The sequence below is a fragment of the Bombina bombina genome, chromosome 3 (assembly GCF_027579735.1).
Source record: "Bombina bombina isolate aBomBom1 chromosome 3, aBomBom1.pri, whole genome shotgun sequence".
Taxonomy (NCBI): domain Eukaryota; kingdom Metazoa; phylum Chordata; class Amphibia; order Anura; family Bombinatoridae; genus Bombina; species Bombina bombina.
Genome location: NC_069501.1, coordinates 662,610,619 through 662,637,344, shown reverse-complemented (window position 1 = coordinate 662,637,344; position 26,726 = coordinate 662,610,619). Strand labels below are relative to the sequence as shown.

General features: G+C 36.9%; 1 protein-coding gene across 1 annotated transcript in view; it reads left to right on the top strand.

Moving 5' to 3' along the window:
* Nucleotides 1-26,726, top strand: part of REPS2 (RALBP1 associated Eps domain containing 2) — a 611,369-nt gene that overhangs the window by 434,411 nt on the left and 150,232 nt on the right. The window contains exon 12 of the mRNA XM_053707397.1: nucleotides 6,982-7,050. Within this exon, the coding sequence (XP_053563372.1) occupies nucleotides 6,982-7,050 (69 nt within the window). The remainder of the gene's footprint in view (nucleotides 1-6,981; nucleotides 7,051-26,726) is intronic.

Genomic DNA, 26,726 nt, shown 5'->3' with positions numbered 1-26,726 from the left:
CTCCCACCTCACTCAGTTTTAAAAACTTTGCCTCCTTAGGAGGTGGTGAAGCATGATGTGCTTTATTTCTTCAGTGAAAGGTTCTTCTAAGCATATTGAAGCCCAGTTCTTCTCTAAGTGTAGTTTTTGTCTAAGGGATGTGAAGGGAGTATTGGCTAATGATACCATGTTTTAGCCTATGGGAAAGCTTTTCATAAGACTCTCTGTAAATCGGTTGCAGAGATTCATCTGCTGCCTCCCTTTATAGATCAACAATATACTCTTGTACCATTACCTCTGCTGATATGTTTCAGTACTGGTTTGGCTGTCTGCTTTATGTGGATGGGTGTCTTACATGGTAAGTATATACTTTTATTATATAAGACACTCTCAGCTATGAATTGGGTACTTTTTAAGTAAAGTTGTTATATATTGTTTGTATACATGCCTTGAGTCAATAATTCAGTGCTATTTTTTAGCGACTTTAATTAGTGGCTAAATGTTTGTTAAGGTTGGTAGAGTCTGTAAAACATACAGGGTTCTTTTTTGGAGCTAGTAATTTATTTATAAATAGGATGCTAAGTATTATGTTAGTCTCATGGAATGTTGATAATCACATTTTATGCAGCTGTAATAGAAGTATCCATTAGGCTTTATTTAGGTACATTTAGTTTTTTTGTATGTACAATCAAAATTCTCACCTGCTTTTTAGAGTGATCCACTACAGCTTTCCATGTCACGCATGTGATGATGCTATTTATATCATAGCATGACGTGTCATCATTTTTTCCTGCCAAAATTGCTGTTATAAGCTCTGCACCCAGCTCATTCAGTGCTCTTAGAAAACAGAGAGCTTTCATGCAGCATTATTTTATGAATCAGTTTTCTTTTCTTTTTTATAAATTTTTGCTCTTCTTCTCTTTTCCATTCTATCAAGTCGGTTATATATATCATATATAGGAGCATTGATATAAATTTGCAGAATTAATTTATTTTAATTTTTTTTTCACATTTTTTTTGCAATTATGTCTCAAACTGAAGTTGCCTCTGATGTTACCATATAATTTATGCTGCTTGAACACGTATCTACCAAAGCTAAGTGTGTTTGTTGTAAAAAAGCTGATCTAAATTATTCAGCTCAATTATGTGGCTCTTGTTTTGACAATTTGTTAAATGCTGATAATATATCTATGAATACAAATGCACCCACTGTTATTCCATCTCAGTCTAATGTACATAGCATTCCTGCAGAAATGAAAGATTTTACTGCTGCAGCTATAGAGAAGGCAATGTGTCAGGATTCTCCAGGTTTGCACCAGCGAAGCTGTCCCTTTAACTGCAGACCTAACCTCACCTGCCACCCCCCTACCTCCTTGCTTCAGTATTGTTTTGTGGAAGGACCGTAGGAGACTGATCCTCACTTGCTCAAGCATAGTATTAAGTCTCATCTTACTACATATTCAGGACATTTATCAGCTAAGTAAGAGGAAGAGCAGCGTATCAACGTACAACTACCAACCTGGGAAACGTAGTCTGTTAAATCCTTTCTCGGCATCAAGGTGCTGCAAGCACAGTGCGACTCAGGCTCTGATAACCATTCTGAACTAACAGATGTGGATGCTCAGTGTAGTAGTAATCAGCTGCAAGAGCCTCGCCACGCAAGTTCCTCCGCACGCTAGCTGCCTAAGTACCTCCGATCAGAGACATATCACAGAGCGCATCAGCCAAGGTTAAGCTGACACGCTGTTAGGCTGTTCTTACCTTGCAGCATAGACATAAGAGCCTGCAGCGAGATTGTTTTCTTTGCAGTAACGCTGTAATATAAGCAGTGCTATTGGCTCAGCTCTTCCTGATATTTTTGTAACCTCCGGTTCACAGGAAGTACTCCTACAAATAGGAATATTCTTGTCTCAATACTCCTAAGGGGTTTCAGTATTGTACACCCCCAGGATCCTTCTGGTACTACGTTACTCAGGCTGGGTAACAAAGTATGTTTGTAAACTGCCTTAACTCAGGTTGCTATTGCAATAATCTTAGTAACCATTGTTTACAAGGCATACAATCCTCATTTATATCATAGGCTGCAGTTGAGATCCTCACAGCCTTAAAGGGCTAACGGATCAATACATAATAGCTTCATTACATAATACTGAAGCCACAAATGGATCCAACAGACCATAAAAATTTTGAATATTTACAGACTAACAGAACTCTATCTTCTCGGCAACTCAGATGGAGCCTGTTCCTCTCCAGAGTTCAGTTTCATATTACTTATAGGCCTGGAAGCAAGAATGGCAAGGCAGATGCCCTCTTGAGGAAGGACATGAAACTAAAAAACTTCAACCAACTTGCAACTATTATTCCACCTGAACAGTTTATCGCACTGATACCAACCTTCATTGACGAATTGAAACAGAGACAATCTGAAGAGACCTCTAACTCAAAAGAACGTCTCATTCTGCAATCTGATGGTCTCCTATACCACTACAACAAATTGTACATAACATCTACCTTACGAACGACCATACTTAAGGAGCATCATATCTCCCCTTTGGACAGACATCCGGGCATTACTAAAATCATTGAATTAATCAAAGATCTTATTGATGGCCTTCCTTACCCCTAACAGTTAAGGAATATATAGAATCTTGTCCTATTTGCACTGTTTGTTAAACTAATAGGAATCGTCCATATGGGTTATTTATGCCCCTCCAGATCCCTGGAAGACCATGGCAGTGCATAGGAATTGAATTTATAGTAGACCTCCCTATATCTAACAACCACAACACCATCCTAGTTGTAGTAGAACTTCTCACCAAAATGGCGCACTTCCCACCCTACCACAAGTTACCCACATCATCAGAAACTGCCAGCCTGTTCCTTAACAGTATAGTAAAATTACATGGCATACCGCAGACCATCATCTCCGACAGGGGAACACAATTTACCTCTAGGTTCTGGAGACAGCTTTGTAAAAACATGCAAGTAGAACATCGAAGGAGCACCTCATTCCACCCACAGACTAATGGTCAGACCGAGAGGGTAAACCAATAGATAGAGCAGTACCTCAGATACTACTGCTCAAACCAACAAAACCAATGGTATCAAAACCTCCCATTGGCAGAATTTGCCTACAAAACCTCGGAAAATTCCACAACTGGTAAAACACATTTTTTTCTCAAACTATGGCTTCCACCCTCCTTTCCAATTATATCCACAGAACGATGCTACCTGTCCCCAAGTAGATGATACCACAAATACCTTCCTAGACCTTTTCCATTTTCTGAGGGAGAACATTGCCAAAGCCCAAAAGAACCAGAAAAGATATTATGATTCGAAAAGACGGCCACCTCCCTTATATGGGGTGGGAGATAAGGTTTGGTTATCTACAAAACATATCAAGCTCAAAACTCCTGGCAAGAAACTCAGCATAGCCTTCATTGGACCCTATCGGATAACCAAAGTAGTGAATGAAAATGCTGTTACTCTGGATCTACCGCCCACTTATCACCTACATCCCACATTTCATGTCTCATTGCTTAAACCATATCGGGCATTACGGCAGACGAGAATTGATCTGCCATCAGAGATACTATCTGACTCGGAAAAGGATTATGAAGTGGATTCTATCCTCGATTCACGGATTAAGAATGGGAAACTCCAATATTTAATATATTGGAAGGGATACGGTCCTGACGAGGACTCATGGGAACCATCTACCAATGTCCAGGCGCCCAGTTTGGTTTCCATTTTCCATAGACGACATCCTGAATGTCCTAGATTTACAGCTGGTGGGCAGCTGCCTTGAGGAAGGGGGTATGTCAGGATTCTCCAGGTTTGCACCAGCGAAGCTGTCCCTTTAACTGCAGACCTAACCTCACCTGAAGTTATTTAAACCTGCCACGCCCTTACCTCCTTGCTTCAGTATTGTTTTGTGGAAGGACCATAGGAGACTGATCCTTACTTGCTCAAGCATAGTATTAAGTCTCATCTTACTACATATTCAGGACATTTACCAGCTAAGTAAGAGGAAGAGCAGCGTATCAACGTACAACAACCAACCTGGGAAACGTAGTCTGTTAAATCCTTTCTTGGCATCAAGGTGCTGCAAGCACGGTGCGACTCAGGCTCTGATAGCCATTCTGAACTAACAGTGTGGACGCTCAGTGAAGTAGTAATCAGCTGCAAGAGCCTCGCCACGCAAGTTCCTCCGCACGCTAGCTACCTAAGTACCTTCGATCAGAGACATATCACAGAGCGCATCAGCCAAGGTTAAGCTGACACGCTGTTAGGCTGTTCTTACTTTGCAGCATAGACATAAGAGCCTGCAGCGAGATTGTTTTCTTTGCAGTAACACAGTAATATAAGCAGTGCTATTGGCTCAGCTCTTCCTGATATCTTTGTAAAATCCAGTTCACAGGAAGCACTCCTACAAATAGGAATATTCTTGTCTCAATACTCCTAAGGGGTTTCAGTATTGTACACCCCCAGGATCCTTCTGGTACTACGTTACTCAGACTGGGTAACAAAGTATCTTTATAAACTGCCTTAACTCAGGTTGCTATTGCAATAATCTTAGTAACCATTGTTTACCAAGGCATACAATCCTAATTTATATCATAGGCTGTAGTTTAGATCCTCACAGCCTTAAAGGGCTAACGGATCAATACATAATAGGTTCATTACACAATGACTGCTATTCCGCCCTCAAATAAACGTAAAAGGGTTTCAAAACATTTTTCTAAACCTAGTGAATTAAGTTCTGACTTTCAGCATACTGATGTATCCTCCACTGATGGGGTTCCTCTGATTCAGAGGATGCCACGTCAAAGACAGATATAGACTAATCTTTTTTATTTAAGAATATATTCATTCTCTTTCAAAGGAAGTTTTGTTTACTTTGGGCATTAAGGAGTCTAAACCTCCTGATGATACAATTAGTAATCGTCTGAATTCTGTATTTTAAACTACTGTTATTACTCCTGAAATATTTCCTGTTCCTGACACTATCTCTAATATGATTGCTAAAGAATGGTCTAAGCCTGGTACCTCTTTTAACCCTTCTTCTAGGTTTAAGAAATTGTATCCTTTACCTGTAGTCAATTTAGAATTTTGGGAAACAGTTCCTAAAGTTGAGCAATTTCCACTCCTGCCAATGTACTACTATTCCTATGGAAGACAGTACTTATTTTAAGGATCATTTAGATAGGAAGCTTAAATCTTATCTAAGAAGGGCATATTTACATACTGGCTATATTCTTAGACCTGTTATATCTACGGCTGATGTTGCTGCTGCTTCTACTTTTTGGTTGGACAGTTTAGCACAGCAATTGTCTTTAGATTCTGAATTATCTAACATTATTGTTTTACTTCAACATGCAAATCATTTTATTTGTGATGCTATATTTGATGTTATGAAGATCAATGTAAAATCCATATCTTTAGCCATTCTAACAAGAGGAGCTTATGGCTTAAATATTGGAATGCTGTCTCTCTCTTTTCAAGGTAAAAATCTTTTTGGTTCACAATTGGATTCTATTATCTCCACTGTTACTGGGTGTAAGGGGGTTTTTCTGCCCCAAGATAAGAAATCTAAGGGTAAATTTAAAGCTCCCAATCGTTTTCGTTCCTTTCGTCAGAATAGAGAACAGAAAACCACTCCTTCCCCTAAGGACTCTAGCTCTAATCGAACACCATCTTGTCCGAATTGGAATAAATCCAAGCCTTATAAGAAACCAAATCCTGCCCCTAAACCTACATGAAGGTGCGGCCCTCAAGCCAGTTCTTCGGGTAGAGGGCAGACTAAAGCTATTTCAAAGAGTTTGGACAGACTCTGTCCAAAATCAGTGGATTCAGAATATAATTTCTCAGGGATGTCAAATAGGATTCAGAATAAGCCCTCCCTTGGGAAGATTCTTTCTTACCCATGTACCCAAAAAAAACAGTAAAAGCTCAAGCCTTTCTGAAATGTGTTTAAGATCTAGAACTTTCAGGGGTAATTATCCCAGTTCCGCAGCAGGAACAAGGATTGGGTTTGGAATCAAATCTATTCATTGTACCGAAGAAGGAAAATTCTTTCAGACCAATTTTGGATCTGAAAACTTGAAATCGTTTTGTAAGAGTCCCAACTTTCAAGATGGTGACTATAAGGACTATTCTGCCTTTCGTTCAGCAAGGTCACTTCATGTCTACAATAGACTTACAGGACGCTTACCTTCACATTCCGATTCATCCAGATCAATATTGATTTCTGGATGTCTCTTTTCTAAACGAGCATTATCAATTTCTCACTCTTCCATTTGGCCTCGCAACACCACCAAGAATATTCTCAAAAGTTCTAGGTGCCCTTCTATCTATAATCAGAGAGCAGGGTATTGCGGTGTTTCCTTATTTGGATGATATCTTGGTACTAGCTCAATCTTTTCATTTAGCAGAATCTCACACGAAACAACTTCTGTTGTTTCTTCAAAGACATGGTTGAAGGATCAATTTACCAAAGAGTTTTTTGATTCCTCAGACAAAGGTCACCTTTTTAGGTTTCCTGATAGATTCAGTGTCCATGACTCTATCCCTATCAGAAAAGAGACATTTGAGATTGGTTTCAGCTTGTCTAAACCTTCAGTCTCTATCATTCCCTTCAGTGGCTATGTGCATGGAAGTTTTAGGTCTCATGATTGCAGCATTGGATGCTATACGTTAGACTGATGTATTTGTGAGGTGGGATGGGTTTTATAGGACTCTTGGAGTCTGGGAATCTTTGCCTCCTCCTAGTGGTAGAGAAGAGTAATTCCAAAGAGTAATGGATGCTGGACTCCACACACAATGAAAGAAATGAATTTATCAGGTAAGCCTAAATTATATTTTTGCATAGGCAGTGCTGGTTTAGTTATGGTTCATATCTGTGTCATCTTGTAATTTGTGTATGCAACTACTTTAAATGTACAGCATAGTTATGAATTGGTAAGTTGACCACTATCTATTTCTGTCCTGTCTTTCTTATAGCTTTGAGTGCACACGCAGTCTCCCAGATCACACCAGCTGAGCCTAAACACTTTCAAGCACTTAAAACAGGTAATTTATGATCAATAGTTTCTTTGCTGTACTTTATTTCTGCGTGTCGTTTACTGATATTAAAATAATCTCCACATCAGACAATACTATACTATGTAACAAGTAAGCCTCTTTAATCCAATGGTTTTGCATTATAGGAAATAAAATATTTCTTTTATAATAGAGGTAGAAGAACATTTAATTTAGTAAATTAGAGAATTTAGTTTTTTGTTGATATGAGAAAGTACAATTTTGCTAAGTTACAAATAAAGACGTTCTTTATTCAATTAAAATTTTACAGCTTTGCAGTGTTGCTATTGATAATTTGACATACCCTTATAATTTATAGCTTGTAATATTATACTATAACATCCCTTTAACTTACCTTTTGTTTCAGGCATTTAGTTCTAATGTCGGATATATTAGAACATACTCAAAACATCTGTGAAAATAAAGATATTTGAAGTTCTACTTTTTTTACTAATACATGTAGAGTCAGCACATACTGAATGTCAGGGACCTCTCTTTGTGCATTACAAAAGTTTGTATGAGACTAGTATCAATCTATGAGCTTGTAAATTATATATTTATGTCATTTTTTCAAATCCAGCAAACAATGTGTTATCACTTTCAAGTAAAAAAAGAGAATGGTAAAGTAAATAGTTCCTCTATACACCACCCCAAAAGCTGCTCACATCACAGGAAGATAAAGAGAAACCCCTAAAGCAATTAACTGAGAGCCTGGCAGAGTGTGACCCTATAAGGTGTTTCTGACACACTTACGGCTAGATTTAGAGTTTTGTCGGTAACGACCCGCGTATCTAACGCTGGCTTTTTTCTGGCCGCACCTTTAAAATAACTCTGGTATTGAGAGTCCACAGAATGGCTGCGTTAGGCTCCAAAAAAGGAGCGTAGAGCATATTTAACGCAACTTCAACTCTCGATACCAGAGTTGCTTACGGACGCGGCCAACCTCAAAAACGTGCTCGTGCACGATTCCCCCATAGGAAACAATGGGGCTGTTTGAGCTGAAAAAAAACCTAACACCTGCAAAAAAGCCGCGTTCAGCTCCTAACGCAGCCCCATTGTTTCCTATGGGGTAACACTTCCTACGTCTGCACCTAACACTCTAACATGTACCCCGAGTCATAACACCCCTAACCTTACACTTATTAACCCCTATTCTGCCGCCCCCGCTATCGCTGACCCCTGCATATTATTATTAACCCCTAATCTGCCGCTCCGTAAACCGTCGCTACTTACATTATCCCTATGTACCCCTAATCTGCTGCCCCTAACACTGCTGACCCCTATATTATATTTATTAACCCCTAATCTGCCCACCACAACGTCGCCTCCACCTGCCTACACTTATTAACCCCTAATCTGCCGAGCGGACCGCACCGCTATTATTATAAAGTTATTAACCCCTAATCCGCCTCACTAACCCTATAATAAATAGTATTAACCCCTAATCTGCCCTCCCTAACATCGCCGACACCTAACTTCAATTATTAACCCCTAATCTGCCGACTGGAGCTCACCGCTATTCTAATAAATGTATTAACCCCTAAAGCTAAGTCTAACCCTAACACTAACACCCCCCTAAATTAAATATAATTTTAATCTAACGAAATTAATTAACTCTTATTAAATAAATTATTCCTATTTAAAGCTAAATACTTACCTGTAAAATAAATCCTAATATAGCTACAATATAAATTATAATTATATTATAGCTATTTTAGGATTAATATTTATTTTACAGGTAACTTTGTATTTATTTTAACCAGGTACAATAGCTAAAATAGTTAAAATAATTACAAATTTACCTGTAAAATAAATCCTAACCTAAGTTACAATTAAACCTAACACTACACTATCAATAAATTAATTAAATAAAATACCTATAATTATCTACAATTAAACCTAACACTACACTATCAATAAATAAATTAAATACAATTCCTACAAATAAATACAATGAAATAAACTAACTAAAGTACAAAAAATAAAAAAGAACTAAGTTACAAAAAATAAAAGAATATTTACAAACATTAGAAATATATTACAACAATTTTAAACTAATTACACCTACTCTAAGCCCCCTAATAAAATAACAAAGCCCCCCAAAATAAAAAAATGCCCTACCCTATTCTAAATTACTAAAGTTCAAAGCTCTTTTACCTTACCAGCCCTGAACAGGGCCCTTTGCGGGGCATGCCCCAAGAAGTTCAGCTCTTTTGCCTGTAAAAAAAAACATACAATACCCCCCCCCCAACATTACAACCCACCACCCACATAACCCTAATCTAACCCAAACCCCCCTTAAATAAACCTAACACTAAGCCCCTGAAGATCTCCCTACCTTGAGTCGTCTTCACCCAGCCGAGCCAAATTCTTCATCCAAGCGGAGCAAGAAGAGGTCCTCCATCCGGTAGAAGTCTTCATCCAAGCGGGGCAGAAGAGGTCTTCCATCCGATTGAAGTCTTCATCCAAGAGGCATCTTCTATCGTCATCCATCCGGAGCGGAGCGGCAGCATCCTGAAGACCTCCGACACGGAACATCCATCCTGGCCGACGACTGAACGACGAATGACGGTTCCTATAAATGACGTCATCCAAGATAGCGTCCCTCGAATTCCGATTGGCTGATAGGATTCTATCAGCCAATCGGAATTAAGGTAGGAATATTCTGATTGGCTGATGGAATCAGCCAATCAGAATCAAGTTCAATCCGATTGGCTGATCCAATCATCCAATCGGATTGAACTTGATTCTGATTGGCTGATTCCATCAGCCAATCAGAATATTCCTACCTTAATTCCGATTGGCTGATATAATCCTATCAGCCAATCGGAATTCGAGGGACGCCATCTTGGATGACGTCATTTAAAGGAACCGTCATTCGTCGTTCAGTCGTCGACCAGGATGGATGTTCCGTGTCGGAGGTCTTCAGGATGCTGCCGCTCCGCTCCGGATGGATGACGATAGAAGATGCCTCTTGGATGAAGACTTCAATCGGATGGAAGACCTCTTCTGCCCCGCTTGGATGAAGACTTCTACCGGATGGAGGACCTCTTCTTGCTCCGCTTGGATGAAGAATTTGGCTCGGCTGGGTGAAGACGACTCAAGGTAGGGAGATCTTCAGGGGCTTAGTGTTAGGTTTATTTAAGGGGGGTTTGGGTTAGATTAGGGGTATGTGAGTAGTGGGTTGTAATGTTGGGGGGGGGGTATTGTATGTTTTATTTTACAGGCAAAATTGCTGAACTTCTTCCTTTTGCATGCCCCGCAAAGGGCCCTGTTCAGGGCTGGTAAGGTAAAAGAGCTTTAGTAATTTAGTAATTTAGAATAGGGTAGGGCATTTTTTTTATTTTGGGGGGCTTTGTTATTTTATTAGGGGGCTTAGAGTAGGTGTAATTAGTTTAAAATTGTTGTAATATATTTCTAATGTTTGTAAATATTTTTTTATTTTTTGTAACTTAGTTCTTTTTTATTTTTTGTACTTTAGTTAGTTTATTTCATTGTATTTATTTGTAGGAATTGTATTTAATTTTTTATTGATAGTGTAGTGTTAGGTTTAATTGTAGATAATTATAGGTAGTTTATTTAATTTATTTATTGATAGTGTAGTGTTAGGTTTAATTGTAACTTAGGTTAGGATTTATTTTACAGGTAAATTTGTAATTATTTTAACTATTTTAGCTATTAAATAGTTCTTAACTATTTAATAGCTATTGTACCTGGTTAAAATAAATACAAAGTTACCTGTAAAATAAATATAAATCCTAAAATAGCTATAATATCATTATAATTTATATTGTAGCTATATTAGGATTTATTTTACAGGTAAGTATTTAGCTTTAAATAGGAATAATTTATTTAATAAGAGTTAATTAATTTCGTTAGATTAAAATTATATTTAACTTAGGGGGGTGTTAGTGTTAGGGTTAGACTTAGCTTTAGGGGTTAATACATTTATTAGAATAGCGGTGAGCTCCAGTCGGCAGATTAGGGGTTAATAATTGAAGTTAGGTGTCGGCAATGTTAGGGAGGGCAGATTAGGGGTTTATACTATTTATTATAGGGTTAGTGAGGCGGATTAGGGGTTAATAACTTTATTATAGTAGCGGTGCGGTCCGCTCGGCAGATTAGGGGTTAATAAGTGTAGGCAGGTGGAGGCGACGTTGTGGGGGGCAGATTAGGGGTTAATAAATATAATATAGGGGTCGGCAGTGTTAGGGGCAGCAGATTAGGGTTACATAGCTATAATGTAGGTGGCGGCTCTTTGCAGTCGGCAGATTAGGGGTTAATTATTGTAGGTAGCTGGCTGCGACGTTGTGGGGGGCAGGTTAGGGGTTAATAAATATAATATAGGGGTCGGCGGTGTTAGGGGCAGCAGATTAGGGGTACATAAGTATAACGTAGGTGGCGGTCGGCAGATTAGGGGTTAAAAAAATTTAATCGAGTGTCGGCGATGTGGGGGGGGGGCCTCGGTTTAGGGGTACATAGGTAGTTTATGGGTGTTAGTGTACTTTAGAGCACAGTAGTTAAGAGCTTTATGAACCGGCGTTAGCCCAGAAAGCTCTTAACTACTGACTTTTTTCTGCGGCTGGAGTTTTGTCGTTAGATTTCTAAAGCTCACTTCAGACACGACTCTAAATACCGGAGTTAGAAAGATCCCATTGAAAAGATAGGATACGCAATTGACGTAAGGGGATCTGCGGTATGGAAAAGTCGCGGCTGAAAAGTGAGCGTTAGACCCTTTTTTGAATGACTCAAAATACCGGCGGTAGCCTAAAACCAGCGTTAGGAGCCTCTAACGCTGGTTTTCACGGCTACCGCCAAACTCCAAATCTAGGCCTTAGAGATTATAATTTAATGGTTATCTACCTCTTAATGAAACAGACCTTATAAACCGGCACCACATCATTTTGTTGTGTAAACGGAAAATGTCACCCATATTTGTCTCTTTGTAAATATGTTTCCTAATTTGATGATGTAATTTTCAGATGAGGATTAAGATGAATAATTCACTTTCACCTAGATTACGAGTTTTGCATTGCGGCTTTTAATGCTGAAAAAATGGCAATTTCAGCGTAAAAGCAGTAATGCACTATTGGGAGTCGTGTCGGTATAGCTATACGCAAGCTTTTTAGCCTGTAACGCAACGTCAATCCTGCACTCAAAAAAATTATGTTTTTCTGTGGGATTTCTATATCGCTGGTATTACAGGTTGTGCGGTCCGGCTAAAATGCTTGCATTACAGCCTATACCGATATGATCCATACCACCATCTGAGACCAGTAGTTATGGATTTTGTGTAACAAAAATGTTTCACAAAACTCATAACTAAACTGTTACAAAGTACACTAACACCCAAAACTACCTATTAACCCTTAAACTGCCACCCTCCTGCATCGCAAACACTATATTAAACCTATTAACCCCTAATCTGCCGCCCACCCACATCGCAGCTATTCAATAAAGTTATTAACCCCTAATCTGCTGCCCACCCACATCGCCAACACTATTTAAATATATTAACCCCTATTCCGCCGCCCCCACATCGCAAAACACTAAATTAAACTATTAACCCCTAAACCTAACACCCCCTAACTTTAAATTAAAATTACAATATAACTCTATTTAAATAAATAAAAGCTTACCTGTGAAATAAAAATAAACCTAACATTAAACTATAAATTAACCTAACATAACTAATCTAATAAAATAAAAAATACTGTACATTAAAATATCTAAATTACAAATTTTTAAAAAAACTAACACTAAGAAAAATGTTTACAAATCTAAACTAAAAAAACTAATCCTATGAAAAATTTAAAAAATCTAAGTTTACCAAAAATAATTAACACTAAGATTACAAAAAATAAACAAAATTATCAAAAATAAAAACAATTACACCTAAATTAATAGCCCTATAAAAATAAAAAAGCCCTCCAAAATAAAGAACACCCCCTAACCTACAATAAACTACCAGCAGCATTTAAAAGGGCCTTTTGTAGGGCATTGCCCTAAAGACATCCTCTTTTACCTGTAAAAAAAATACAAAGTTCCCCCAACATTAAATTCCACCACCCAACCAACCCCCCAAAATAAAAAACCTAACTCTAAAAAAAACCTAAGCTACCCATTGCCCCTAAAGGGGCATTTGTATGGGCATTGTCCTTCAAAGGGCATTCAGCTCTTTTTCATTGCCCTTAAAAGGGCATTTAGCTCTTTTTCAAAGCCCAAAGCCCTAAAAAAAAAAAAAAATAACACTAACCCCAGAAGATCTACTCATGGTTTCTGAAGTCCGGACATCAATCTCCAACCATGCGGCGAGGTCTTCATCCATCCCAGGGGGCGTCTTCTATCTTCATCCCAGCGGCGCGGAGTGGACCTATCCTGGATCCCATCCTGCGCGGAGCGTCCTCTTCATACGGTCGCCGCCGTACACTGACGTTCAATGCAAGGTAGCCGTTTCAAAATTGCGTACCTTGCATTCCTATTGGCTGATTTGATTCTTTCAATTCAAATCAGCCAATAGGATGAGAACTTCTGAAATCCTATTGGCTGGTTTGAACATCTTTTCATTTATATCACAACAAAATGAGTTTATAGCTTCTCTATCCCCAAGTTGGATATTTTGTCCAGCCATTTAGGCCTCGACCATAGCATATGCATTTCTTTGAATTAAAGGGACATAAAAGGCAAAATTCTGCTTTCATGATTCAGATAGAATGTGCAAATGTAAGAAGTGCCAATTATTTTATTATCAAATGTATTTTAGTTCTCTTAGTATCTTTTGTTGAAAAGTATACCCAGACGGGCTCAGAAGCAGCAATGCACTACTGCAGTTTAGCTGGTGATTGGTGGCTACACACATATACCCCTTATCACTGGCTCACCAGATATGATCATCTAGGTCCCAGTAGTGCATTGCTGACACAGAGCTATGCTGACTTTTTTATGTGTTAAACACATTATAGCATTTTCTTTTTGCATTTTTATGTCTCTTTATATTCTAAAGAATAAGGACTAGATTATGAGTGGAGCATAAATTAATGCTTCAAAATAAGATTTTTGTGCTCGTCAGGTTGCGCTCGTATTATGAGTTGGCAGTAAACTGTTTTGGCTCTCGTGCTAACCCGATGGTCGCAAAAAGCTGAAGTTAAAATCATTGCGTGTGCGTTCACTTATTCCCCCATAGAAGTCAATGGAGGAAAAAAAAAGTGGATAAAAACCTAACACGACACTCTTGCGCAAACACAATTGAATATTCTCATTTGCGCTATCCCAACATGAAAATATGAATATTTCACTTTCCAATGTTTTTCAAATAACAGAATATGTTCTATTAATTCATAAATAAATATTTCTACATATATCTGATGGTGTGTTTTGGTAAAATATATCTATACTAATAAACAATATATAGATGATTATATATAGCTATATATATATATATACAGACATATTGTATTTAGAAATACCTAGAACCTATTGTATTTAGAAATACATAGAACATATTCTGTTATGTGCAGACGTTGGAATGTGAAATATTTACAGTAAATACATAGTTAAAACCTTTATTAAATATAAATATTGCATAAATATTCTTTTCATGTTTTCATCTACTTAACGGCAAAGGGCTCCAATGCATATATATATATAAATATATATATATATATATATATATATCAGGGACGTGCACTCATAGGAGGCAGGGGAGGCAGTGCCTACCCTGCCATATGTGGCCAAAGCTTAATACAAATTTTAATTAAAACAAAAAAAAGTAAAAAAATATATATATATTTCCCCCCCATGTAATGCTATGGAGAGGCAGGTACAGGAACGCTTCTCTCCATTGCAGTACATGGGTCAAAGGAAAAGCTGTGCTGCAGCCCCACCTGTGTTCTGTCAATATATTAGCAGCAAAAATTGAGACCAATAGGAGGCACCGCTCTTGATGACTCCTAGCAAGTGAAGGATATATAGATTAATCAGAAGGAGGATGCAGTGAGCAGGGTCATGTGACACAACTGGACGCTAAGGTAACCTAAGAACAGATGACACCAAGCAGAAGAGTAAAGTAGTATTCTACATCTCTTGTGATTCACAAATTGTGTTCAGATGCAGCTCATTAACAGGGGGACAGTAAGTGAGCATAACCCAATACTGACAGGAAATCAAAGGGTCAATTCAAATTTAAATCCATAATTTAAAACCCAGAGTTTGAAGTTAAGTGTGCAGTGTCCACGTTATTTAGATTAAAGTTTTTGACATTGAATATTGCTAAGCCTCCCTTTTTCATGGTTATTTGATTTAATTTGGTACAAACTCCATATATGTTATGTCTGTTCAGTCAGAGGATGCAGTATCTATTTTTATTTTTCTCTGTGTCTCCATTTATTTAAAGACTGCTGTTAACTTGTAATTCACAAATCAATCGAAAGCTGTTGCATTGTGTTTTTAATATGTGCTGCTTTTATACAAGTTCATATTAATAAAAGAAGATAATGAGTCATTTAAAAAAAGATATGTAATTATTGCAGTTAAATGTTTTAAAGTAACTGGTTAAACACAGTCAAAGGGAGACATTTAAAATTAAACTTTCATGATTGAGATAGAGCAAGCTATTTTTATAGACTTTTCTAGTTGTTAATATTTTAAGAATTAGCATCAACTGTTAGTGGCCCCATGTCAGCAAATCAAATTAGTTTTTGAAAGGAACATGAAAGCCATAATTACATTTCCATCATTCAGATAGAAATTGCACAACAAAAAAAATAAATAATAAACCTTCTATTTTACTTTTATTATTATGTACTTCATTCTTTTGGTATCCTTTGGTGTTCTTTGTTGAAGAGCATACCTTAGTGGGATGTGCACGTGCGTTTCTTGAACACCATATTGCAGCAGCTGTGTTGGCAGTATTGATAACTTGTCCTTTGTGTAAAACTTGTATGGTACATTATTTCTATTTTTACAATATAGTAGTGAGAAGAGAAAAGATTGTGTATCATTCTAATTTCTTAGTAACTGGCACTGTGCCACAGAATTGTGTGAGTGTGTATGTGAGCAGAGTGTGTGTGGGTGTCAGTGAGCAGAGTATGTGTGCTTTATTCTCCAGGTAATCAATACATTTCTAATGAGCTGGTGCTTTAGTGCAGTGTTTCTCAACAATGGTCCTCGAGTACCCCCAACAGGCCAGGTTTTCATTATAGAATAACAAACAGAGACAGATGCGCCACATGGCCCAATATTGTAGATTCCAGATGATAATATATATGATAAATAAATGCACTCACATATATTAAAGCACCTCAGATGGTGCTAATGACACAGTCTGGGATCTATAACAGTCACCCAGCAGACCGACTTCCTGGGATAGTACAGAATCTGTATAGAGAGATATAAAAACACAAAAAACCTATATGGCCTAGTATTGTTTGGCTTAAGTTGTCGGCAACCAAGAAAATATGAAGTTTAAACTCCCATTTGGTGTAGCATCTCCAATGAAGCTAAAGAGGCGAGCTGGGATCAATTCAGTCACCCAACAGACTTATTACCAGGCATACAGGATACAGCAGTCCTCCTGACTTTTCTATAGGCCAATCAGGTCCTCAAAAATAACCAAATCTCAGACAGCAAGTGTTTTGAGAAAAGTTAAAAACACTTTAATAAAAAGTTAAAATAATTGCGACGCGTTTCTCAGTCTAAGACTGTTTCATCAGGCATAATAAAATAGTTTACAAACACTTGCTTTATATACCTAAACAAACCAATTACCATAATTGATAACACTTGTTGTGGGAGTGGTCTGTGACAATCATTAGTACCATAGCAACAAATGAGCTTTGACAACAAAAATACAAATAATTTGTATGGTTTAAAACAACAAATACAGATACACATTATATAACATGTACAAGTAGAATGATCAAAAGTATTTGAGAGTGAACGTAATAGTCATTGTATGAGAGAAACATAAATCACAAATGTTTTTAATAAATTATTTGTTTTTCTATTTCTTTCTGATGACAGACAGATCCTAACTAAAATTAACCCATAAATCTATTGTATACTTTCACTTCCTCATTGGTGAATAACGGTGTTCATAAGTATAGTACACTTTTATTTACAAGTCCTATTTGGTAATCATTTGCTGTGTTTTCTAAAGTATATTTAAATCTCAGAATGGAAAACATCTAGAATTGGTGTGCCTATCACTAACGGTTTCGTGATGTGATCTATTTTTATTTTAAGATGATTAATATTAGACGATCACTTACTTTGTGTTAATAACGTATTTCAACATCTAAGTGGCGTCCGTATAGAGCTTGTGCGCATGTCACTGACATTGCCAATGATGCGATAACACCTATTCGGCTAGACCCTCGGCGTAGATTAGAACTGGTGTGTGATAGGGTATTGTGATGTTGAAATACGTTATTAAAACAAAGTAAGTGATCGTCTAATATTAATCATCTTAAAATAAAAATAGATCACATCACGAAACCGTTAGTGATAGGCGCACCAATTCTAGATGTTTTCCATTCTGAGATTTAAATATACTTTAGAAAACACAGCAAGTGATTACCAAATAGGACTTGTAAATAAAAGTGTACTACACTTATGAACACCGTTATTCACCAATGAGGAAGTGAAAGTATACAATAGATTTATGGGTTAATTTTAGTTAGGATCTGTCTGACTGTCATTAGAAAGAAATAGAAAAACAAATAATTTATTAAAAACATTTGTGATTTATGTTTCTCTCATGCAATGACTATAACGTTCACTCTCAAATATTTTTCTACTTGTACATGTTATATAATGTGTATCTGTATTTGTTGTTTTAAACCATACAAATTATTTGTATTTTTGTTGTCAAAGCTCATTTGTTGCTATGGTACTAATGATTGTCACAAACCACTCCCACAGCAAGTGTTATCAATTATGGTAATTGGTTTGTTTAGGTATATAAAGCAAGTGTTTGTAAACTATTTTATTATGCCTGATGAAACAGTCTTAGACTGAGAAATGCGTCGCAATTATTTTAACTTTTTATTAAATGATTTTAACTTTTCTCAAAACACTTGCTGCCTGAGATTTGGTTATTTTTGAGGACCTGATTGGCCTATAGAAAAGTCAGGAGGACTGCTGTATCCTGTATGCCTAGTAATAAGTCTGTTGGGTGACTGAATTGATCCCAGTTCGCCTCTTTAGCATCATTGGAGATGCTACACCAAATGTGAGTTTAAACTTCATATTTTCTTGGTTGCCGATAACTTAAGCCAAACAATACTAGGCCATATAGGCTTTTTGTGTTTTTATATCTCTCTATACAGATTCTGTACTATCCCAGGAGGTCGGTCTGCTGGGTGACTGTTATAGATCCCAGACTGTGTCATTAGCACCATCTGAGGTGCTTTAATATATGTGAGTGCATTTATTTATCATATATATTATCATCTGGAATCTACAATATTGGGCCATGTGGTGCATCTGTCTCTGTTTGTTATTCTAGATTGCTGTATCTGGATCCCGGCCAGGACCATCACAGATTGCTGCCTCTGTATCTAATCCTCAAGATTTATCTACAAAAGGACTGTTTATAAATATTTGTACCTTTAATAACATCTATCATTATTGGGTTATCTCTAAATATCTAGTTATATTCAATATCTGATAATATGGTTAATATCTGTTCTAGGAATTCTTATAAGTGAACTAATATTTAGAAACTCCTACTAGTATTATAAGGAAATTCCTTCTGTTATTGTGTGCTGACATATATATATATATAATTAATCAATCTCAGATTTATTTTAATATAATTTTACTTATTTTGTGTGATCTCAAGGGCGCCCCCTATTCTATTTTGTTTTGAGGTTTTCATTATAGCTGAATCAGTGCACAGGTGAAGTAATCAGCTGATCAGTAACTCAGTGGTTACTAACTTGCTCTCACCCATCACCTGATTATGTCACCTGTGCACTGGTTCAGCTATCATTTAAACCTGCCCTGTTGGGGGTACTTGCGGCCCTCTGTACATGTGTTTTTCCGGCGTATCATATCTAGTGCCTCACCAGCCTCTGACCTCACTGCACATCACTGATATATATATATATATATATATATATATATATATATGTATACATATGTATGAATGTGTTTATATGTGTATTTAGGTCTGTAAATACATATATACACCCACATAGATACATATGTATTCATATATAGACATATCTATCTATATATATATACATATATATACATACATACACATATTTAGACATGTATATGTATGTATCTCAATGTTAAATCCATTTGACTGCCATTTTTTTTTCCGAACACCTGAGACCTCATATCTTTGAGCCCTTATAACTTTTGTATCCAATATATTTTAGATGGTGTTAGTATGAGTGTAACTATCATATGTATTTTTGATGTGTTTTGTGCATTTTTTTTTGTTTCGCAAAACAGTTAACCACAGCTCTGAGGACACAGTATTTATTCTAGCGTAAATCGTGATTGCGCTCAAGCGATTGCATTTACTTTCAACTTGTAATACCAGCGCAATTTAACCTGTGCGCAAACGAATTCGAAAACCTGATATCACTTGCGTGCAAATGTTTGTATATAAAATGTTATATATAAAATGAGGGGTTTCATTCCCTTACAATTAAATATTAAACATATTACCATAGAAAGTAAGTGGTCTGGAAGCTGAGATATCGGCTCTATTACCCCCCTACAGCAATAGCAATGAAGTGTCTTTACCTTTGGGAACTTTCTCATTGCATGTGACAGTGTCATTTCACAGGTCATCACTGACATTTATAACAATTTCCCTATACTGCTGTATCTTATGTCTATTTCCAACTATATTCTTATTTTTTCACTATGGTTTGTTAAGCAGAATTTCAATATCCAATTTATTAAAGAAAAGACTTACGGCCAGATTACGAGTTTTGTGTTAGAAGCTGTGCAGTGCTAACGAGCAGTTTTTTCTCACCGCTCACTTACCTGCAGTGCTAGTATTACGGGCTTTTACAAACCCGGCGTTAAAAGACAAGAAGTGAGCGTTGAGCAAAATTGTGCTCCTTATCGCACTTCAATACCAGCGCTGCTTAAGTCAGGGGTGAGCTGGTCGTACATGGTCATGCACGATTTCCCCATAGGAATCAACGGGGAGAGCCGGCTGAGAAAAAGTCAACACCTGCAAAAAAGCTGCGTTTATGTTTACACCTAACACCCTAACTTGAACCCTGAGTCTAAACACCCCTAATCTTACACTTATTAACTCCTAATCTGCCGCCCCCAACATCGTCGCCACCTACATTATATTTTTTAACCCCTAATCTACCACTCCAGACATCACCGACACTATAATAAACATATTAACCCCTAAACTGCCGCACTCCCACCTCGCAAACATTAGTTAAATATTATTAACCCCTAATCTGCTGTCCCTAATATCGCCGCCACCTACCTACATTTATTAACCCCTAATCTGTCGCCCCCAACGTCGCCGCCACTATTCTAAATGTATTAACCCCTAAACCTAAGTCTAACCCTAACACCCCCTAACTTAAATATAATTTAAATAAATCTAAATAAAAATTAATATTATTAACTAAATAACTCCTATTTAAAATTAAATACTTACCTGTAAAATAAACCCTAAGATAGCTACAATATAACTAATAGTTACATTGTAGCTAGCCTAGGGTTTATTTTTATTTTAAAGGCAAGTTTGTATTTATTTTAACTAGGTAGAATAGTTATTAAATAGTTAACTATTTAATAACTACCTAGCTAAAATAAATGCAAAAGTACCTGTAAAATAAAACCTAACCTATGTTACACTAACACCTAACACTACACTACAATTAAATAAATTAACTAAATTAAATACAATTAAATACATTAAATACAATTAGCTAAAGTACAACCCCCCCCCCACTAAATTGCATAAAATAAAAAACAAATTACAGATCTTTAAACTAATTACACCTAATCTAATAGCCCTATCAAAATAAAAAAAAGCCCTCCCAAAATAAAAAAAGCCCTAGCCTAAACTAAACTATCAAAAGCCCTTAAAAGGGCCTTTTGCAGGGCATTGCCCCAAAGTAATCAGCTCTTTTACCTGTAAAAAACAAAAATACAGACATCCCCCAACAGTAAAACCCACCACGCACACAACAAACCCCAAACAAACAAATCTTACACTAACCCCCTGAAGATTGACTTACTGTTCTGAAGACTGTACATCCATCCTCAAGGAAGCGGCAGAAGTCTTCATCCAACCGGGCCGAAGTCCTCAACGAAGCCAGGAGAAGTCTTCATCCAAGCCGGGCGAAGTAGTCCTCCAGACGGGCAGAAGTCTTCATCCAGACGGCATCTTCTATCTTCATCCATCCGACGCGGAGCGGCTCCATCTTCAAGACATCCGATGCAGAGCATCCTCTTCATCCGGAGTTCAATCCTATTGACTGATTGGCTGTTCCAATCAGCCAATAGAATGCGAGCTCAATCCTATTGGCTGATTGCATCAGCCAATAGGATTTTTTCTACCTTAATTCCGATTGGCTGAATTCTATCAGCCAATCGGAATCTAAGGGACGCCATCTTGGATGGCGTCTCTTAAAGGAACCGTTATTTAGTAAGAAGACTCTGGATGAAGAGGATGCTAAAAATAAACCCTAAGCTAGCTACAATGTAACTATTAGTTATATTGTAGCTAGCTTAGGGTTTATTTTACAGGTAAGTATTTAGTTTTAAATAAGAATAATTTAGTTAATAATAGTAATTTTATTTAGAGTTATTTAAATTATATTTAAGTTAGGGGGTGTTAGGTTTAGGGGTTAATAAATTTAGAATAGTGGCTGCGACGTTGGGGGCGGCAGATTAAGGGTTAATAAGTGTAGGTAGGTTGCGGCGACATTGGGGGCGGCAGATTAGGGGTTAATAAAAATAATGTAGGTGTTGGCGATGTTGGGGACAGCAGATTAGGGGTTAATAAGTATAATGTAGGTGGCAGCGATGTCCAGAGCGGCAGATTAGGGGTTAATAAGTATAATGTAGGTGGTGGCGATGTTAGGGGCGGCAGATTAGGGGTTAATAATATTTAACTAGTGTTTGCGAGGCGGGAGTGTGGCGGTTTAGGGGTTAATATGTTTATTATAGTGGCGGTGATGTCCGGAGTGGCAGATTAGGGGTTAAAAAAATTATTTTAGTGTTTGTGATGCAGGAGGGCCTCAGTTTAGGGGTTAATAGGTAGTTTATGGGTGTTAGTGTACTTTTTAGCACTTTAGTTATGAGTTTTATGCTACAGCGTTGTAGTGTAAAACTCTTAACTACTGACTTTAGGGATCTTGGAGGTAGAGGTTGTACCGCTCACTTTTTTGGCCTCCCAGGACAGACTCGTAATACCGGCGCTATGGAAGTCCCATAGAAAAAAGACTTTACGAAGTTTACATAAGTCGTTTTGCGGTAAGGCCAAAGAAGTGTGCGGTGCCCCTAAACCTGCAAGACTCGTAATAGCAGCGGGAGTGAAAAAGCAGCATTAGGACCTGTTAACGCTGCTTTTTCAGCCTAACGCAAAACTCGTAAACTAGCCGGTAGCCTTTTTCTTAACTCTGAGGGTGGCAGCATTTATAGTCCCACAGTGCCAGTCTCAGGAACATATATATTCCTCTTTGTGTGTACACTGAGCAATACAGTACACTGTGTGTATACCTCAGTCATAAGCTTGCTAGGCTATGAGATCAGCATTTTGTGCATGTTCCTGGAGCCAATATTAAAGTTAAAAAAATCAAAGCTGCATTTGTGCACATCATAGCTCTGTGTAGTTTGTACTAGAAAAGCCTTGTATGTGCTTTGCAGAATATTAATGATATATGTATTTTTCACCCTTTAAACTAGTTCAATTTAATCTCCATCTATGTGCATTGGAAAGCTGTCTGATTGAATACATTATTATATTAAATATTAAATGACTGGCTAAGTTTTAAGAAGGCAAACTAATGAACAAATTACAAGGCCCATAACAAAAAACAAAGGTTTCTATATGTATGAAATGGTTGTATGTTCAGGCTTCTCCTCTTGCAAGGCATAGAGGAGGTAGATTATCTATTGAGATTATATAGGTCTTTTTTAACCCCCAGTTATACAAAATAAGAAAATGGGTCAATGTAATTAATACTAGGCCTATCTTAATAGACCCCTCTACTCTCAAAAAATCGCTGCAGGATTTATTTAATAATCTCTTAATCCCATCTTTGTCTCACAAAGTAATTTAAAAGATTTAATGCGACTTGAATAATCCTTTCTCTTCGTAAATGATGGTAAGAAGAGACTAAAGCTCTTACCTTTATTTTCTTAAATTTAATACAAATCGTAAAAACTCCTACTGAACAGAAAACCAGTGTGTACTGTATCCTTACCGGCATGGTTATAATTGTGTTTTTTACCTCATAATTATATATTACGCATGCGATACAAAAAGATAGCACGAGTTTTCTTCTATATAGCATAGCTAATAGTTTGTATATTTATTTAAATACATGTAGGATGTGTTTAATATAATTATTTTCCATTTTTAATTAAACAAGATATTTAACATTTACCGGTGAGTCTCCTCGAGAGTATCACAAGTAAACTAATCGATAGATTTATTCTTCACAAATTTTGGCAAACTAATATTAAATTTCCCTTTATTAAAAGGACATAAAACTTAACAAATGTCTATAATTATTTAGATAGAGCATACAATTCTACATAACTTTCTACTTTACTTCTATTATCAAATGTTCTTGTTTTCTTGGTATCCTTTGATGAAAAGCTGAAAGGTAAGTTCAGGAGGGTGCACGTGTCTGCAGCACTATATGGCAGCAGTTTTGAAACAATGTTATACATTAGGAAGAGCACTAGGTGGCAGCACTATTTCCTGTCATGTAGTGCTTCAGGCATGTGCACGCTACCTACCTAGGTATCTCTTCAGCAAAGAATAACAAGAGAACAAAGCAAATTTGATAATAGAAGTAAATTGGAAACCCTTGAATATTCAAATGTTAACTATTTTCTAGGATTAGCTTTGGATATTTAAATGTAATTATTTAATATATTGATGTTAATATTCCCTCTGTATCTCCTTCCCAGTTACCTGGTTGCCGCACGTCTCTGTCGTATCTTTTGATTTTCTAAACCTGGCTTCCTTCTTACTAGCTATTATCTCTTAAGCCTTCAACCTCATTTTGACAGCAGCATCCCCACTTCACCCTCAAACCCAAAGGACCTTAAACACTTCTACATTATTCATCCAGAAAAAATCCACTAAGATTCCCACCTGCCCGGACCTGGTGGGTTTATAGGAAAACTTCATATCAACACCATACATGTCCACAACCACCATGTTAAGTGGCACAGCTTGCATACAGCGGACAGACTCATCTGACGTCCTTCACTATAGGTTCCTTCTCCAGTCACTCTTCTCCAACCTCAAACTTATGGCTATTTCTCATCCTCTGTATCCGCCCTGTTGTCAGACACAAGGTACTTATTTTTAAGATTTTAGTTCTAATTTTCTTCACCTCCACCACCTCTACCAGTCTGAATACCCAAACTCTGTTAGGCTGACACCATTAGAAACATTTTCCTAGGTCACTTCCTTATATCTATACCAGCACTTGTTCCCATGTAACAACTCGGGAGCTTTGCTAATGCTTTTATCATACAGCTTGTGCCCTTAATGTCATGCCCTCCTAAATCCTTCTATCTCTCTCTTCTACTATAACTCCAACACTAGCTTATATCTTGCCACTGTTTTATGAGCATGTATTTCTCACACCCATTCTAAAAGTCTCCTCTTAATCTGGCCTTGCCCTTTAATCAATTTCTGAAAACTATTAGAAGAGTTAATTTACCATTGCTTATCTCACTTTCTCCTATCTATTTCTTTACATTACCCTCGCCAGTTATTCTTTCATTACAAACACTCCATAGCCGCTGCACTCACAATTGAATTAATGATCTACTGCTAAAACAAGGGTTAACACTGTCTATATATTCTTGTAGGTCTCTGTACAACACAGATCTAGCAAGTAAATCTCCATCTCTTACAAACTCATCATGTTTTGATATCTCATAATTTGTGTTCTTCCTACCTATCTTATACTCATGCAAAGTCTTATTCAATGGTAGGTGCTTAAATACTAAACCACTTTCTATGGGAGTACAACAAGGCTCCGACCCATTACTGCTTTCCATTAAAACAACTTTCCTTTGAAGAAATATAAGTTCCTTTAGGCTCCAGATCACCTCTGTGTTGATGAAACCCTAATTTGTTTTACTGTAATGACACAAAGTAATCTTGCTTCCTTGCAGACCCCATCCTTCAGCACAAGCAATTAAATGTTTGTTATTCTAGTTTAAAGGTTTAAGTGTATAAATGTAAAATCATAAGCAATAAACCTGATACATACCTGTGGATTGCTGCTTTTTCTGCAGCTTTCTCTACAGCACTGATTTGACTCCAGAGGAACCGAAACTAGAAGATATCAATTTGTTTTACAAAACCACTTGTGTGAGAACTGCACCTTCTTCAGATCGCCAGGGCCTGTTACTACACCAAAGGAAAGATTAGACTGTGATCCTAGTTACAGTTCACAGAAAAATTACATCATATTGACTGTAATCAGTTAGAACCTAGAATGAACCATTTTAAATCTATGAACACAAAATATATAACAAATTCTACACATTTTAAATAAAGTATGGAGTGAGGTGAATAAAAAAAAAAAACATTACTATTTAAATATCCATGTACGAAGAATCAGTAAGAAACTGACAAAAGGGTACAAATGTAGCACTCTGTGAACGTATTGATGTAACATAGGAGGTGAAAGAATTGAAAAAATTAAAATATAACTTTTACTAGATCAAGTTAAAAACAGGGGATTTACAAACATTTTAAAAGAATTTGGATGTACTACCTATTAGCTATGTAGTGTCACTACTGGCTATTGGAGACACACACCCTTGTTAGGTTGATGTATAGTCTCTAGATAAATCAAATGACAGGGTTATCCCTTGGTATGTTACTCTAGGTACTATTTGCCCCTAAGTGGGGTGAGTTTCCATAAACACTTAAGACTTATGAGTTTTGATCACTGCTGTGTGCCACAAAATACTAAAAGGACTGGAAAGTCTTATAAACTCTCATTTATTACCTGTTAGTACCACAATAAATTGTGCTAGGATTTCCTTAAATATTATTGTGAGAACTCAGTAGATAAACTCTAATACTGGGTTACCTTTTATTATCGTTTTGGTTATTACTGGCAAGTATATAGGTTGGTAATGGTATTAATACCTGCAGTACTATACAACATGAAGAGAACCACAGAAGGATATTTTTATTCAACATTTCAATGGATTAAAAATCATAAAATCCCTATACCAATATACTATACTACGTCTAAGAGGTTGAACTAACTTATGTCAACGTAATCATCTCACATAGGTATATCATAATGTGGAATTATATATACACATCATAATGCTGAATTATATATACACCCCCACAACATCACAAGATGGACCCTATTTTCAAAAAAATCTAACATTAAGTACTATTAAGTTTCTCAACACTACTATGCAATTTTATTTAATATTGCTCTAAT